At 40.3% G+C, this 19,311-nt stretch overlaps 1 protein-coding gene across 1 annotated transcript in view; it reads left to right on the forward strand.

Moving 5' to 3' along the window:
- Positions 1-19,311, forward strand: part of DNAH9 (dynein axonemal heavy chain 9) — a 486,803-nt gene that overhangs the window by 288,196 nt on the left and 179,296 nt on the right. Inside the window, exons 44-45 of the mRNA XM_064271783.1 lie at positions 15,671-15,833; positions 17,665-17,788. Coding sequence (XP_064127853.1) covers positions 15,671-15,833; positions 17,665-17,788 — 287 coding nt within the window. The remainder of the gene's footprint in view (positions 1-15,670; positions 15,834-17,664; positions 17,789-19,311) is intronic.

Below are 19,311 nucleotides of genomic sequence, written 5' to 3' on the forward strand. Positions count from 1 at the left end.
TGAGGTCCACATGTATAGTTGCCAATTGTGTTGTTGATAAAAGGCATTTTCAGTGAATAAATCATTGGTCTTGCAAAATTTTCTGGCATCATTTCTAACACGAAGGCCATATTTTCAAAGTAACAGTCCTTCTTCTTTGTTTCCAGCTTTCAAATGCCAATCACCAATAATTATCAATGCACCCTGATTTCATGTTTGATCAACTTCAGACTGCAGAATTTGATAAAAATCTTAAATTTCTTCATCTTTGGCATTATCAGCACATAAATTTGAAAAATAGTTGTATTAACTGGTCTTCCTGTAGGCGTATAGATATTATTCAATCACTGACAGGTCAATAAATAACTCCCAAATATTTAGGTGGATACATTTTAACAACATAAAATTTAGTGACATACAATTTTAATCCAAAAAAAATTTGTACATCTCAAACACCTCAAATAAAACTAAAAGATAAAAGTGACATATTGCAAGGAAATTTTAAAACATAAATAAAATGGTCTTACATATCTACACAAACACATCAGTAGAAAAATGGGCAACAGGTCCATAACCCAGTGCCATCGAGTCAATTCCGACTCATAGCAGCCCTATAGGACAGAGTAGAACTACCCCATAGAGTTTCCAAGGAGCGCCTGGTGGTTTTGAACTGCCGATGCTTTGGTTAGCAGCCATAGCACTTGACCACTATGCCACCAGGGTCTGAACAGAAAATTGACATAAGAAGAAATACATAATACTCAAAAAAGATATAGATGACGTAAAGGCCAAAATCAACCAACTTGACCTCAGAATTATACAGAACACTGCACCCAACAGCAGCAAAGTACACGTTCTTTTCCAACACACATGGAACATTCCTCAGAATAGACCAAATTTGGGGCCACAAAGCAACACTCAATAAAATCCAAAACGTTGAAATAATGCAAAGCATTCTCTTTGATCACAATATCGTAAAAGTAAAAATCAGTAGCAGGAAGAGCAAGGAAATAAAAAAACAAATACATGGAAACTGAATAACATCTTGGTTAAAAACAATTGCGTAATAGAAGAAATCACAGACAGAATCAAAAAAATTCCTAGAATCAAATGAGAATGAAAACATGTCATACCAAAACCTTTGGGACCCAGCAAAGGCTGTGCTCACAGGTTAATGTATACCAATAAATACACAACCAGAAAAGAAGAATAGGGCAAAATCAAAATGTTAGCCCTACAACTCGAACAAATAGAAAGAGAACAACAAAAGAAGCCCACAGGCACCAGAAGAAATGAAACATTAAAAATTATAACAGAAATAAATGAAATAGGAAATACAAAAACAACAGAAAGAATCAACAAGACCAAATGTTGGTCCTTTGAAAAGATCAACAAAATCGACAAACCACTGGCCAAACTGACAAAAGAAAAATAGGGGAGGAAGCAAATACCCCAAATGAGAAATTAGATGGGGCACATTACAAAAGTCCAAACTGAAATAAAAAAGGATCATAACAGAATACTATGAAAAATTGTACTCCAACAAATTTGAGGATGTAGAGGAAATACACAATTTTCTAGAAACACACTACCTACCTAAACTAACACAGAGATAGAAAATCCGAGCAGACCCATGAAAAGAGAAGAGATTAAAGAGGCAATTAAAAAAAAAAAAAGAAGAAGAAGAAGGAAAATTCCTCAACATAATAAAGGGCATTTATACAAAGCCAATAGCCAACATGATCCTAAAGGTAGAGAGCCTGAAAGCATTCCCACTGAGATCGGGAACCAGACAACGATGCCCTTTATCACCACTCTTATTCAAAGTTGTGTTGGAGGTCCTAGCCAGAGCAATTAGGCTAGATAAAGAAATGAAGGGCATCCAGATTGGCAAGGAAGAAGTAAAATTATCTCTATTTGCAGATGACATGATGTTATACACAGAAAACCATAAGGAATCCTCAAAAAAAAAAAACTACTGAAACTAATAGAAGAGTTCAGCAGAGTATCGGGATACAAGATAAACATACAAAAATCAGTTGGATTCCTCTACACCAACAAAAAGAACACCGAAGAGGAAATCACCAAATCAATGCCATTTACAGTAGCCCCCAAGAAGATAAAATACTTAGGAATAAATTTTACCAGAGATGTAAAAGACTTATACAAAGAAAACTACAATACACTTCTGCAAGAAACCAGAGACTTGCATAAGTTGAAAAACATACCTTGCTCATAGATAGGAAGACTTAACGTTATAAAAATGTCTATTCTACCAAAAGCGATCTATAGATTTACTGCAATTCCGATCCAAATTTCAATGACGTTTTTTAATGAGTTGGAGAAACAAATCACCAACTTCATATGGAAGTGAAAGAGGCCCTGGATAAGTAAAGCATTACTGAAAAAGAAGAACAAAGTGGGAGGCCTTAATCTACCTGATTTTAGAGCCTATTATACCGCTACAGTAGTCAAAACAGCCTGGTACTGGTACAACAACAGATACATAGACCTATGTAACAGAATTGAGAATCCAGACATAAATCCATCCACATATGAGCAGTTGATATTTGACAAAGGCCCCAAAACAGTTAAATGGGGAAAAGACAGTCTTTTTAACAAATGGTGTGGCAGAACTGGATATCCATCTGCAAAAAAATGAAACAAGACCCATACCTCACTCCATGCACAAAAACGAGCTCAAAATGGATCAAAGACCTAAATATAAAATCTAAAATGATAAAGATCATGGAAGAGAAAATAGGGACAACATTAGGAGCCCTAATACATGGCATAAACAGTATACAAAACATTATTAAGAATGCAGAAGAAAACTAGATAGCTGGGAGCTCCTAAAAATTAAACACCTATGCCCATCCAAAGACTTCATCAAACGAGTAAAAAGACTACCTACAGACTGGGAAAAAGTTTTTAGCTATGACACTTCTGATCAGTGCCTGATCTCTAAAATCTGCATGATACTGCAAAAACTCAACTACAAAAAGACAAATAACCCATTTAAAAAATGGGCAAAAGATATGAACAGACACTTCACTAAAGAAGACATTCAGGTAGCTAACGGATACATGAGGAAATGCTCACGATCGTTAGCCATTAGAGAAACGCAAATCAAAACTACAATGAGATTTCATCTCACTCCAACAAGGCTGGCATTAATCGAAAAAACACAAGGTGATAAATGTTGGAGAGGCTGTGGAGAGGTTGGAACACTTATACACTGCTGGTGGGAATATCAAATGGTACAACCACTTTGTAAATTGATTTGGCGCTTCCTCAGAAAGCTAGAAATAGAACTACCATGGGATCCAGCAATCCCACTCCTTGGAATATATCCTAGAGAAATAAGAGCCTTTACGCGAACAGTTATATGACACCCATGTTCATTGCAGCACTGTTTACAATAGCAAAAAGATGGCAGCAACCAAGGTGCCCATCAACGGATGAGTGGATAAATAAATTACAGTATATTTACACAGTGGAATACTACACATCAATAAAGAACAGTGATGAATCTGTGATACATTTCATAACGTGGAGGAATCTGGAAGGCATTATGCTGAGTGAAATTAGTCAGTTGCGAAAGGACAAATATTGTATAAGACCACTAGTTTAAACAGAGAAGAAAATATTCTTTGATGGTTATGAGAAGGAGGAGGGAGGGAGGGTCAGAGAGGGGTATTCACTAATTAGGTAGTAGATAAGAACTACTTTAGGTGACAGGAAGATAACACACAATGCAGGCAAGGTCAGCACAACTGGATTAAACCAAAAGCAAAGAAGTTTCCTGAATAAACTGAATGGTTTGAAGGCCAGCATAGCAATGGCAGGGGTTTGGGGACCATAGTTTCAGGGGACATCTAAGTCAATTGGCATAATAAAATCTATTAAGAACACATTCTGCATCCCACTTTGGAGAGTGGTGTCTGGGGTCTTAAATGCTATCAAGCGACCATCTAAGATGCCTCTATTGGTCTCAACCCACCTGGATCAAAGGAGATTGAAGAACACCAAGGACACAAGGTAATTACGAGGCCAAGAGACTGAAAGTGCCACATAAACCAGAGACTACATCAGCCTGAGACCAGAAGAACTAGATGGTGCCCGGCTACAACCAATGACTGCCCTGGCAGGGAACATAACAGAGAATCCCTGAGGGAGCAGGAAAGCAGTGGGATGCAGACCCCAAATTCTCATGAAAAGACCAGACTTAATCATCTGACTGAGACTAGAAGGACCCCAGTGGTCATGGCCCCCAGACCTTCTCTTGGCCCAGGATGGGAACCATTCCTGAAGCCAACTCTTCCGTCAGGGATTGGACTGGACAATGGATTGGAGAGGGATGCTGGTGAGGAGTGCGCTTCTTGGATCAGGTGGACACTTGAGACTATGTTGGCATCTCCTGCCTGTAGGGGAGATGAGAGGGTAGAGGGGGTTAGAAGCTGGTGAAATGGACAGGAAAAGAGAGAGTGGAGGAAGAAAGCGGACTTTCTCATGAGGGGGAGAGCAATTGGGAGTATGTAGCAAGGTGTATATAAGTTTTTGTGTGACTGACTGGATTTGTAAACTTTCACTTAGCACAATAAAAATTAAAAAAAAATCCCAACTACAAAAAAAAGCCTTGGCCTGGATGGCTTCACTGGAGAATTCTGCCAAACATTCAAAGAAGAACTTACACCAGTACTACTCAAACTATTTCAGAGCATAGGAAAGGAAGGAATATTCCTGAATCCATTCTATGCAGCCAGCAGAACCCTGATAGCAATGCAATGCAAAGACACCACAAAAAAAAGAAAATTACAGGCCAGTATCTCTCATGAATATGGATGCAAAAATTCTAAACACAACTGTAGCCAATAGAATTTAACATCATATCAAGAAAATAATACACCCACCCAAGTGAAATTCACCAAGGTATGCAAGAATGGTTCAACATAAGAAACTGAACCAACATAATCTACCACACAAATAGAAAAAAAAAAAAAATCACATGATCATCTCAGTCAATGAAGAAAAGGTGTCTGTTATAGTCCAACACTCATTCCTGATAAAAAGTCTCAATAACGTAGGACTAGAAGGAAAATTCCTCAACATAATAACAGCATCTTGGTGAAGTGATTAGGAGCTTGGCTGCTATCCAAAAGGCTGGCAGTTTGAATTCGCTAGCTGCTCTTTGGGCACCCTGTAGAGCAGTTCTACTCTGTTCTATAGGGTTGCTATGAGTTTTTTAATACAAAACCAGGAGCCCTGTTGGAGCAATGGTTAAGACTGATAATCAGCAGTTCCTGTAGTGTCTCTATGAGTCAAAATTGACTCAATGGCAACAGGTTAATTTGTTTGCTTTTTAATACAAAACCAACAGCCAACATCATTCTCAGTGGAGAGAGGTTGAAAGCACTCCCCCAGAGAATGGAAACAAGGATGCCCTTTGTCACCACTCCAGTTTAAAATTGTGATAAAATTCCTAGCTAGAGCAATAAGGCAAGAAAAAGAAATAAAGAGCATCCAAATTGGAAAGAAAGAAGTAAAACTATCCCTATTCACAGATGATATGATTCTATACATGGAGAACCCAAAAGATTCCACAAGAAGATTCAGCAGAGTTGCAGGATACAGGATCAACAAAGACCAGTTGAATTCCTATACACCAACAAAAAGAGCTTCAAAAGGAAATCAGGAAAACAATACTATTTATAACAGTCCCTAAGATAAAATACTTAGGAATAAATCTAACCAGGGAAGTAAATATCTGTATAAAAAATACTACAAAACATTGCAAAAAACCAAAAGAGACCTATATAAACAGAAAAACATACCATACTCATGGATAGAAAGACTCAACATTGTGAAAATGTCAATTCTACCCAAAGCAAAAATTGAAGATTTTTACCAACTTCTGCAGTCTGAAATTGATCAAACACACAATCAGGATGCCTTGATAATTACTGGTGATTGGAATGAGAAGTTGGAAACAAAGAAGAAGGATCAGTAGTTGGAAACTATGGCCTTGGTGACAGAAACAATGCCGGAGATCAAATGATAGGATTTTGCAAGACCAACAACGTCTTCACTGCGAACACCTTTTTCACCAACGTGAGCAACTATACATGTGCACCTCAACAAAAAGACTACTCAGGAATCAAATCAACTAACTACATCTGTGGAAAGAGATAATGGAAAAGGTCAATATCATGAGTCAGAACAAGGCCAGGGGCCAACCATGGAATAGACCATCGGTTGGTCATATGCAAGTTCAAGTTGAAACTGAAGAAAATTAGAACAAGTCCACAAAAGCCAAGTATGTCCCACCTGAATTTTGAGACTATCTCAAGAATAGAACATTAATGTCTGAAGACCAGATGAGTTGTGGGATGACATCGAGGACATCATACATGACATGTAATGACATGTGCAAAGATCTGGAGATAGAATACCAAAAGGGAAGAACATGCTTGGCATTTCTCAAACTCAAAGAACTGGAGGAAAAACTCAAGCCTTGAGTTGCAATGTTGAAGGATTCTACGGGGAAAATATTAAAGGATGCAGGAAGGATCAAAAGAAGATGGAAGGAATACACAGAGTCACTATACCAAAAAGAATTGGTTGACGTTCAACCATTTCAGGAGGTAGCATATGGTTAGGAACTGATGGTACTGAAGGAAGAGGTCCAAGCTGCACTGAAGGCATTGGTGATGAACAAGTCTCCAGGAAGTGATGGAATACGAATTGAGATGTTTCAACAAATGAATACAGCACTGGGAGTACTCACTTGTCTATACCAAGAAATTTGGAAGACAGCTGCCTGGCCAACTGCCTGGAAGAGAACCATATTTATGCCTATTCCCAAGAAAGGTGATTGAATGGGGAAATTATCAAACAATATCATTAATATCACACACAAGCAAAATTTTGCTGAAGATCATTCAAAAGCGGCTATAGCAGTATACCAACAGGGAACTGCCAGAAATTCAGGCTGGATTCAGAAGAGGACACGAAACCAGGGATACGATTGCTGATGTCAGATGCATCCTGGCTGAAAGCAGAGAATACCTGAAGGATGTTTCCCTGTGTTTCATTGACATTCAACTGTGTGGATAATAACAAATTATGGCTAACATTGCAAAGAATATGAATGCCAGAACATCTCAAATGTGCTCATGAGGAACCTGTACGTAGATCAAGAGGCACTCATTTGAACAGAACAAGGGAATACTGCATGGCTTAAAGTCAGTAAAGGTGTGCCTCAGGGTTGTATCCTTTTACCACACCTGTTCAATCTGTGTGCTGAGCAAATAATCTGAGGAGCTGGACAATATGAAAAAGAACAGAGAATCAGGATTGGAAGAAGACTCATTAACAACCTGCCTTGTGCTGATGACACACCTTGCCTGCTGAAAGTGAAGAGGACTTGAAGTACTTACTGGTGAAGATCAAAGACCACAGCCTTCAGTTTGGATTACACCTCAACATACCAAACCAAAATCCATTGCCATCGAGTCGATTCCAACTCATAGCGACCCTATAGGACAGAGTAGAACTGCCCCATATGGTTTCCAAGGAGTGCCTGGTGGATTCAAACTGCTAACCTTTTTGATTAACAGCTGTAGCTCTTAACCACTAGGCCAACATCTCAACAAAAAGAAAACACAAATCCTCACAACTGGACCAGTAAACAACAACATGATAAATGGAGAAAAGATTGAAGTTGTCAAGGATTTTATTACTTGAATCTACAATCAACACCCATGGAAGCAGCAGTCAAGAAATCAAAAGACACATTGCATTGGGCAAATTGGCTGCAAAAGACCTTTTTAAAGTGTTGAAAGGCAAAGATGCCACCTTGAGGACTAAGGTGCACCTGACCCAAGCCATGGTATCTTCAATCGCCTCATATGCATGGGAAAGCTGGATGATGAATAAGGAAGACCTAATTTTTTTAAGAAGAATTGATGCCTTTGAACTGTGGTGTTGGTGAATAATATTGAATATACCATGGACTGCCAGAAGAATGAACAAATCTGTCTTGGAGGAAGTACAACCAGAATGCTCCTTAGAAGCAAGCATGGCAAGAGTATGTCTCACATACTTGGACATATTATCAGGAGGGAGCAATCCCTTGAGAAGGACCTCATGTGTGGTAAAGTAGAGGGCCATCAAAAAAGAGGAAGACCCTCAACGAGAGGGATTGATACAGTGGCTGCAATAATGGGCTCAAGCATAACAACAATCATGAGGATGGCACAAGACCGGGCAGTGTTTTGTTCTGTTGTACATAGCGTCACTATGAGTCAGAATTGACTTGATGGCACCTAATGACAACAACAATAACCCAAAGTGATCAACAGATACAATGCAATCCCAATCCACCTACCAATAGCGTCCTTTAGTGAGATGGAAAAACTAATCACCAACTTTATTTGGAATGAAAAGAGGTCCCGGATAAGCCAAATTTTATTAAAGAAAAGGAATAAAGTAGGAGGCCTCACATTACCTGATCTCAGAACCAACACTACAGCCATGGTAGTCAAACCAACCTGCTACCAGTACAGTGATGGACACACAGACCAATGGAGCAGAATCGGAAACCCAGATGTAAATTCATCCACCTGTGGTTAGTGGATCTTTGGCAAAGGACCAAAGTTCATTAAATGGGTAAAGGACAGTTTTTTTAACAAATATTTTTGTTATTCTTAGGTGCCATCGAGTCCATTCTAACTCATAGCTACCCTATTTACCACAGAACAAAATGATGCCCAGTCCTGCGCCATCCTCATGATCATTGTTATGCTTAAGCCCACTGTTGCAGCCCCTGTGTCAATCCACCTCGTTGAAGTTCTTCCTCTTTTTCATTGACTCTCCATATTGCCAAGCATGATGTCCTTCTCCAGAAACTGGTCACTCCTGATAATATGTCCAATATATGTGAGACAAAGTCTCACCATCCTTGCTTCTTAGGAGCATTCTGGCTGTACCTCTTCCAAGACACATTTGTTCATTCTTCCTGCACTCCATGATATACTCAATATTCTTCGCCAACACCACAACTCAAAGGTGTCAATCCTTCCTCAGTCTTCCTTATTCATTTTCCAGCTTTTGCGTGCATATAAGACAATTGAAAACAGCATGACTTGCCTCAGGTGTACCTTAGTCCTTAAAGTGATAGCTTTGCTTTTTAATACTTTAAAGAGGTCTTTTGCAGCAGATTTGCCCAATGCAATGTGTTGTTTGATTTCTTGGCTACTGTTTGCAAGGGCTTTGATTGTAGATCCAAGTAAAATGAAATCCTTGACAACTTCAGTGTTTTCTCCATTTATCATGATGTTGCTTATTGTTCCATTTAACAAATGGTGCTGGCAAAACTGGATGTCCATCTGTAAAAAATGAAACAGGACTCATAGCTCGTACCATACACAAAAACTAACTAAAAATGGATCAAAGACCTATATATAAAACCAAAAACTATAAAGACAATGCAAGAAAAAAATAGGTACAAAGCTAGGCACCCTAATACATGGCATAAATACAATACAAACCATAACTAACAATTTACGAGCATCAGAAGATAAACTAAATAACTGGGAGCTCCTACAAATTAAACACCTATGCTCATCAAAAGACTTCACCCAAAGAGTAAAAAGAGAACCTACGACTGGGGAAAAAAATTTTGGCTACAACATATCCTACAAGGGTTTAAAATCCGTAGAATACTTCGACATCTCAACAACAAAAAGACAAATAACTCAATTTAAAAACGGGCAAAGAACATGAACAGGCACTTCACCAAAGAAGATATTCAAGCAGCTGATAGACCCATGAGGAAATGCTGATGATCATTAGCCATTAGAAAAATGCAAATCAAAACTACAATGAGATACCATCTCACTGGAACATTGCTGGCACTAATCCAAAAAAACAGAAAATAACAAATGTTGGAGAGGTTGAGAGGAGATTGGGACACTGATGCACTGCTAGTGAGAATGTAAAATGGTACAGATACTATTGGAAATGATATGGTGCCTCTTTAAAAAGCTAGAAATAGAAACACCATAGGATCCAGCTTTTTAATACTTTAAAGAGGTCTTTTGCAGCAGATCTGCCCAGTGCAATGGGTCACATGAATAGCCATATGCACTTCCATGTTCATTGCAGTATTATTCACAATAGCAAAAAAAATGGAAACAACCTAAGTACCCATCAACAGATGAACAGGTAAATTATGGTACATACACACGATGGAATATTATGCAATTATAAAGAATAATGATGAATCCTGGAAACATCTCACAACGTGGATGAATCTAGAGGGCACTATGCTGAGTGAAATAAGTCAATTACAAAAGGACAAATATTGAATGAGACCACCATTATAAAAACCCAAGAAAAGGTTTACACACAGATAAGAACAGTCTTTGATGGTTATCAGATAGGGAGGGGTAGAGAGGGGAAATCAATAACTAGATAGCAGACAAATGTTAGCTTTGATGAAGGGAAAGACAATGCACAATACAGTGAAAACAGCACAGCTTGACCAAGACAAAGTCATAAAAGCTTCTTACACACATCCAAACACCCTGGGAGACCGAATTACTGAGGCTGAGAGCTGGGGACCATAGTCTCTGCTGACGTAAAGGTCAACTGGCATAACATGGTTCACAAAGAAAATGTTCTAAATCCTACTTTGGTGAGTAATGTCTGGGGTCTTAAAAGCTTGCGAGCAGCCATTAAAGATACATCTATTGGTCCCATCTTGTCCAAAGAAAAGGAGAATGAAGAAAACCAAAGACACGAGGAAAATATTAGTCCGAAAGACTCTTGGACCACGAGAACCACAGCCTCTACCAGTCGGAGCCCAGAAGAATTAGACAGTGCCAGGCTGCCACCACCCTGCCCTGACGTGGATCACAATAGGGGGTCCCAGACAAAGTAGGAGAAAAATGTAGAACAAAATTCAAATTCATAAAAAAAGTCCAGACTTTCTGATTGACAGACACTGGAGGAACCTCCAAGACTATGGCCCTAGGACACCCTGCTTACTCAGAATTGAAAAAAAAGCCACTCCCAAAAACCACCTTTCAGCCAAAGATTAGACAGGCCTATAAAACAAGCGGAAACCCTGGTGCCATAGTGGTTAAGAGCTACCAAAAGGTCAGCAGTTCAAATCCCCTAGGCGCTCCTTGGAAACCCTGTGGGGCAGTTCTACTTTGTCCTGTAGGGTCGCTGTGAGTCAGAATCAACTTGACGGCAGTGAGTTTGGTTTTGGGGTTTTTATAAAACAAACAATAGCACATGCAGGAATGTGCTTCTTAGTTCAATCAAATATACAAGACTAAATGGGGAATATGTGCCCAAAAGCAAAGACAAGAAGGCAGGAATGGACACAGAAAACCAAGGATGGAAAAGGAAAGGGGGAGAGTGCTGATACATTGTAAGGATTTCAACTAATGTCACAAAACAATTTACTTATAAATTTTGAATAGAAACTAATTTGCACTGTAAACTTTGAGCTAAAACACAATAAATTTTTTTAAAAAAAGGAAAAGCAAAAAAGAAATACATAATGGTTAATAAGCATGAAGAATGTTTGCATTACCTAGAAATCAAGAAATCCAAATTAAAATGATAACTTTTTAACCATTAAATTGGCAAGACTCAGTCTCCTTACACTTCCTGGTGAGGAGTTGTTGACTAACCCACACTTCTCCAGGGTTTCCTTCCAAACATCAAAAGCATCGGATAGAGACATGAGGCAAGGAGGACCCACACACATCTAGTTTATTATGCTAATTATGACAAAGTCACTTGTACACACAAGAAATTTGCAGTAATAAAAATATCAAAGCATAGAAGCTCAATATGAGCCCTTTTTAAAAGTTGTATTGTGGTTAACATTTTTAAGTGTACGATTCAGCAACATTAATTGCGTTCACCATCACGTGCAACCATCACCGCTATCTATTTTAAAATGTTTTTCGTCACTCCAAACAGAAACTCAATTCCCCTTAAACAATAACTTCCCATTCTTCTCTCCCCCAGCCCCTGGTAACCACTAATAAACTTTTGTCTGTATGTATTGTTCTATCGTAGATATTTCATATAAGAGGGATCATACAATATTTGTCCTTTTGTGTCTGGCCTATTTCACTTGTCATAGCATGTATCAGAACTTATTTCTCCTTATGCCTGGACAATATTCCTCAGTGTGAACCCTTTTAAGATCACAAGTTCCTATTTTGTTAACAAGTCAAGCCCCACTCTCAAAACTCCCAAGCCCTTTCTCCACACGGGGCTCAGCTAGTTCTTAAATTGTTCCACCTCTAAGTACCATTACTTAATTTGAATGTGGAATTTCTCATTATAATATAATCAGCACGAGACAGGGGCAAAGAATTATAGACTGTGTAGTTCACTCTCTGATGTCTCCACTGACCTGTTTGGTCAAACTTTAAATGAATTCTGGATCTCCACACTCTTTTGGCCCCAAGATCACCAATATGGCTGTCTCTTTCTCCTTATCTTGTCCATTTCTCCACAATGGTTTTATAACTGTGTTACAGTTCCCTGAATTCACTAACATTCTAACGCAGCTAACAGTATCAAATATATTCCCATCCTCCAATATAATAGATTCACTTTTTGATACATTCCAGCTAAGAGTACAAATTGCTGCAACTATTCCAGAAGGCAGTTTATCAGTCTGTATCAAAAACTGAAAAATTTGTCTTACTGTTTGACTCAGAAATTTCATGTCTATGAACTTATCCTGAAAAAATAGTTAGAGAAGTGAACTAAAAGGTTTTATGTAACATACTTATAACTGGGACATACTGGAAACACCTAAATACCCAACAGTAGGCTATTGCAGACAAGCAACTTATTCTATCTTTCCACCATTAATAGCTTGTTTTCGCAGATTATTTAATGGCATAGGGAAATAATCACAGTGTATTGCTAAATGAAAAAATGCCTTAAAAACACTATGTTCAATATATAATGTGAGCCAGTCTTTAAAATATACAGGATATAAGTATCTTGAGTTTTTAGATGGAATAGATGTGTATATATTCGTTTATGTATATGTTCTTGTTAGGTGCAGTTCCGTCAGTTCCGACTCATAGCGACCCTATATACAACAGAGTGAGACACTGCCCTGTCCCGCACCATCCTCATGATTGTTTTTATGTTTGAGCCTATTGCTGCAGCCACTGTGTCAATCCATCTTGGTGAGGGTCTTCCTCTTTTTCGCTGGCCCTGTCCTCTACCAAGCATCATGTCCTTCTCCAAGGAGTGGTCCCTCCTGATAACATGTCCAAAGTATGTGAGAGGCCTCATCATCTTTGCTTTCAAGGAACATTCTCAGTAGAGAATGAGAATTTATAATAGCCCCTAAAAAAGATAAAATACTTAGGAATAAATCTAACCAGGGACGTAAATACCTGTATAAAAAATACTACAAAACACTATTACAAGAAGCCAAAAGAGACTTACACAAATGGAAATACTCCACAGGGTTCCCAAGAAGCATTCTGGCTAATACTTCTTCCAAGACAGATTTGTTCATTCTTTTGGCAGTCCACGGTCTATTCAGTATTCTTCACCATAATTCAAAGGCATCGATTCTTCTTCCATCTTCCTTATTCATTGTCCACCTTTCACATGCGTATGAGGCAATTGAAAACATCATGACTTGGGTCAGGTGCACCTTAGTTCTTAAAGTGATGTCCTTGCCTTTTAACACTTTACAGAGGTCTTTTGTAGCAGATTTGCCCAATGCAATGCATCGTTTGATTTCTTGACTGCTGCTTCCGTGGGCATTGATTATGGATCCAAGTAAAATGAAATCCTCGACAACTTCAATCTTTTCTCCATTTAGCATGATGTTGCTTACTGGTCCAGTTGTGAGAATTTTTGTTTTCTTTATGTGGAGGTGTAATCCATACTGAAGGCTGTAGTCTTTAATCTTCACCAGTAAGTGCTTCAAGTCCTCTTCACTTTCAGCAAGCAAGGCTGTGTCATCTGTATAATGCAGGTTGTTAATGAGTCTTCCTCAAATCCTGATGCCCCCATTGTTCTTCATACAGTCCAGCTTCTCAGATTGTTTGCTGAGCATATAAATAGAATAAGTGTGGTGAAAAGATACAACCCTGACACACACCTTTCCTGACTTTAAACCATGCAGTATCCCCCTGTTCTGTTCAAAGATCTGCTTCCTCATTTTATGTATATACATATGTATACATGCATATGAATAATTTATGGAAAAAACATATATTTATAGATGTACAGACACTAGAAGAAACTCCAGAAGGACATATAATTAATGTCAATAGTGTTTACCACTAATATTAAGATCGTGGATTTTTTCCTTATTTTATGCATTTCCTACAATGAACAGTCATTTTTTTCTTTTGTGAGAAAAGAAAGGACAAAAGAGGTTACTTTTATAAAAAATGTAGGTATATACATAGTGCTGAAGAAGGTTAAAGAGAAGATTGGTAGCCTGTCTGGGAGGAGAGGCTGAACAGCTTAATGGAGGGTAGCATTGGATTAAAGTCTGCAGGGAACAAGAAGAAGTTTCCTCTGGAGGGGAAGGTTTACCCCCAGGACAGCAGGGGAGGGAATATGAGTACCCACAGTGGTGAGAAGTAAGGCTGAGGATGGAAAGATCCAGAAGCCAAGGAAGTGGGTGTCTTGTACGTTGACAATAAGAATCCACAGATATCCATTACAAGACGTCAACATCCATGAAGGATTAGAGGGAGAGAGATGAGTTTATTCCACTGACTGTAATTTTGCTCCTCTGCTTTCCTAAAAGGAACAAACTGTTCTGTTCCTGTCATGCCCTTTAGCCTTCCATGTTTTTTTTTCCTTTGGTTATGTTTTCTGCTTTTTCCTACCTTCTCTTTCTTCCCTCAAAGCACAAATAGGTGAGGTGAGGTGTGGGAGCTGTGGAGGAGTCCAGCTCAGCTGGGAGCATGAGGGAAGGTAGTTCTGCCCGCTCCTCAGCTCCACCACAGCCTGCTCCCATCCTGCCTGACTACTATGACTCTTCTTCCACTGTCACCCGCTCGCTGGCGACCTTGGCTTAAGGCAAAAACCAGTAAACCAGTTGCTGTGGAGTTGACTGCAACTTATGGCGACTCCATGTGTGTCAGAGTAGAACTTTGCTCCATAGGGTTTTCAATGTCTGATTTTTGGAAGTAGAATGACAGGCCTTTCTTCTAAGGCACCTCTTCAAAAAAAAAAAAAACCAAACTCATTGTTATCGAGTCAATTCTGACCCATAACAACCCTAGAGAATGGAGTAGAACTGCCCCATAGGGTTTCCAAGGAGCTGCTGTGGATATGAACTGCTGACCTTTTGGTTAGCAGACATATCACTTAACTACTGCACTACCCGGGCTCCAACCTCCAACCTTTTAGTTAGCAGCCAAGGTGGTTAACCATTTGCACCATCCAAGAACTCTGGCTTAAGGCTAAGCAGTGGTGAATACTACCCCCTTCCCCAGGCAAGAAGGTGAGGCCATATTCGAGGACAATCTTATTAACGGTTCCCACAGCTGAGCCCACATTTTGCCTCCGTGGAGGGCTCCTGCTCTCCCTCAGATCATTATCCATGCTCCTCACGGTGCAAGGCCTGATCAGAGTGATGAGCCCTATTCTGCCTTCTCTTTAGCTGCCATATCAATCGCATCTTGGAGTCCCCACGGGGAAATGCTTTGCTGGTTGGTGTAGGGGGAAGCGGCAAGCAAAGCCTGACGAGGCTTGCAGCTTTCATCAGCTCCATGGACGTATTCCAGATCACGCTGCGGAAAGGTTACCATATCCCTGATTTCAAGGTAAGAAGGTCCGGGGGGAGATGCAGCCATCATTCATTCTTCAAGTTACCTGCCCATATCTCCTCTTCAGAGTCTATTTTCTTCTTAGCTTCTGGGCTAGTGAAATGAGTGGCTATTTTCTCATTAGACGCAGCCTGAGAACAGTGGCCTTTCCAAAGTCTGCCTTTGTAAGACCTCAGCTGCCCCATTGACACCTGTGGAGCCTCGGCACTTACCCAAACCCGATGAAGATTTGTATCAAATTCAGCACACAGCTTACTAGCAGCTTGGGGATTACCTGTAGTGGTGAGAGGAGGAATTCTGACTGTCTGCCCAAGTTTCATAGGAAATTCGTATTTTAAAAGATGGCTCTGTAACCCCTGGCCCGTGGGGCCATCGGTGACATTTGCTTGTTTCAGACATGAGGCACTTAGGAGCCACAGGGCATACTCTAGGACGTGGAGAAAGGCCTTATATACAACCTTCAAGGGTCACTGTGTTCAGTGCCCTCCCCTTTATTCATGGCCACAGCAAAGTCACAGCAGGAATTATGATGTAATTTCCATCAGGATGCTGCTCTCCTCCCTGGGAGGATTCCAGCCAGCTCTGTGCCAGATTTACCCACCCACCCTCTAATCTCTCGGCCAGTCTTAGGAGAGGGAGGTGCTCATTGCAGCTCTAAACACAGCCCGGTCTCTTGAAGATTCGCCGAATCTGAGATCATACCCCAGGTTCACATTCGGTCAATCTTTAGCGCTTCCCAAGGAGACAACACACCATAGTGCATATAGAGATAATGCATTTAGAGAATTATCTAAGACAGTGGTTCTCAAACTTGGCTATATCCTGGGATCACTGGGGATCTTCAAAAACATGGTGGTGCTTGCATCCCAGCCTCAAAAATTCTGATTTAACCAATCTGGGGAGTGGCCTGGGCATCAGAATGTTCCAGAGCTCACCCCAGATGATTCTGATAAGAATTCAGCAACAACACTGTCTTAGATGATTCTGTAAATGTGTAAGATTTCGAACCATTGGTTTAAAGGAGGTTTATTATCTTTAAAAGGAAATTATTAGGGTATGAATGAAGCTCTGGTATAAGGGAATGTATGAGGCCGTTAGGGAATGAGCTGTCAACGATTTGAAAGAGAGCAAGATAAGGGAATAATGGCCGAGTTTGTGAGGGCGGTGCAGCAAAGGGACCAAGATTGACAAAGCTGGATAACAATTTTCAGTGCATGGCATCCAAACCCCAAACTTCATCCATCTGAGATTTTGAATGGATATGACTTCCTACCAGGCATGAGAGAGAGAAAGAGCGTGTGCGTGTGTGCGTGTGTGTGTTTTCCCACCAAGAGTCTTTTACTGGAGCTAGTCATAAAAAACACAAGACACTGCTAACATAAAACACATTCATCCTCCAAGCCTGGAGCCCCAAGTATATCACTCTTCGGTTGAGGTCAACAGCAATCACCTCTCTTCTGGGGCAGGTCATTCACCATATAATGGTCTAGGTAGAGCAGGTGGCTGGGGACCATGCCTGTCCTCTGGAAAGCTGTTGCTTCTTTGCACAAATCAGGGGCTCCAGAAGCTTCAGCAGGAGCCACAGCATCGTATGAGTCAAAGGTTATCACCTTTAGTTTCCCTTGCCCACCTCTAGTATGACTGAGGGATGAAATGAGCTACATTCTCCTACCTGCTCAGTGCAGGAGAGCACTCCTCCCTGCTTTCACTGCTGTCTTGCTTTATTTCCTCTTAAAATAGATGAGAAAATGGTTCTATTCTTAAAGAATGAGTTGGATACTCTTTCAAGAAGACTCTCTTCTCAGAGATTTCTGTATTGTTTCTGTAGGTGGACCTGGCTGGCCTGTGTCTGAAGGCTGGAGTGAAGAATCTCAGCACAGTGTTTCTCATGACTGATGCCCAAGTGGCTGATGAGAGGTTCCTCGTGCTTATCAATGACCTCTTGGCATCTGGTAAGAGACTCTTTTACTTTAGGGTCTTTAAGATACTCCCTGTGGAGTCAGAGTCAAGATAGAAACTTGATTCAAGGTCGAAAGGTCTAGGTCAAAGGTCTAGGTCATAGAAGTGAGGGGAAAACTGATAGAGTGAAGGACTGGTTTATAGAAGCCCCTTCTCAAGACTGGTGCTGGGTCTGCTGTCCTGGCTCCTTCATTCTCCTTTCATTGCACAACAGACAGTCAACTTGGGGCTTTTTTAATAGATTTCATTATGGGAAGAAGAGCGGATTAAGGGCCTGGTGATTTTCTGAGTTCACAGAGAAGGTGGTGGTTCTCCCCACACCAAGACAAAGAGAAACTACGATGTCTGCAGTGTTTCAGGTAGATTAGGTAGTACAGGAAGATAGACACAGAGAGAACATGCACACAGAGAACTTATACTACAGGACAAGGTCGGGCTATCAATGTAATTATCCAAGGATTCAGAATCTTAGGGAAGCACAGTAGTACCACTCGGGGCAGAAACAGAGGCAGAATATCTCAACACAGTTTTCCGTGATCCCCAATAACCTTTGAGAAGGGCTATCAACTGCCCTCTGACACTGTCTATGCCACATAGAACTCAGCACAAAGCTCAATTCTTGCCATTCCACTGTCCTTATTCATTTAGGGATTCAGGAGTTATGACAACCATTCTGAAAAAGTTATGTAAATATAAACACATATGTAAAAACCCAAACCCGTTGCTGTCAGGTCGATTCTGACTCATAGCGACCCTATAGGACAGAGGAGAACTGTTGCACTAAGGAGCAGCTGGTGGATTCAAACTGCTGACTTTTTGGTTAGCAACCAAGCTCTTAACTACTGCGCCACTAGGGCTCCACACACCTATATAAATATATGCATATACATAATGTATACTTATTTACATAATATATGATATATATATTTATTTATCCATCTATCTTTTCGTACCCTCCCTGTTAATTCTTACATCATATTTATTTATTTTTTTATCTATCTATTTATCTATCTATATCTATGCATATGTATGTATGTAGAGAGAGAGAGAGAATGTATTTATTTCAGTTAAAGGAAGAATATGCTCTACTGGCTCTTAAACCAAATTCCACATCTGCAAAACCACCTTCCCGTGTGGGTTAAGAAACAAAGTCAGCGAGCAGATGTTCCTGAACAAAATGTCTGCCTCCAGCGTCCCAGCGTTTCAGAGAGCCTGTTTCTCCACGGTCCAGCCCTGACTCTGACTAAATGACCTCCAAGGACCCGGTCATGAATCCATCCCCCCATAGCCTACCCCAGGCCAATATGTGAGGTATTTCAGGACGGCTCCTGCCACGAGCCCTGCCCAGGCCATATGTGATATATTTCAGGACAGCTCCTGCCATGAGTCCAGCCCAGGCCATATGTGATGTATTTCAGGATGGCTCCTGCCATGAGCCCACCCCAGGCCATATGTGATACATTTCAGGACTTCTTCTGCCATGAGCCCACCCCAGGCCGTACGTGATGTATTTCAG

This window comes from Loxodonta africana, chromosome 18, assembly GCF_030014295.1.
Source record: "Loxodonta africana isolate mLoxAfr1 chromosome 18, mLoxAfr1.hap2, whole genome shotgun sequence".
NCBI lineage: Eukaryota > Metazoa > Chordata > Mammalia > Proboscidea > Elephantidae > Loxodonta > Loxodonta africana.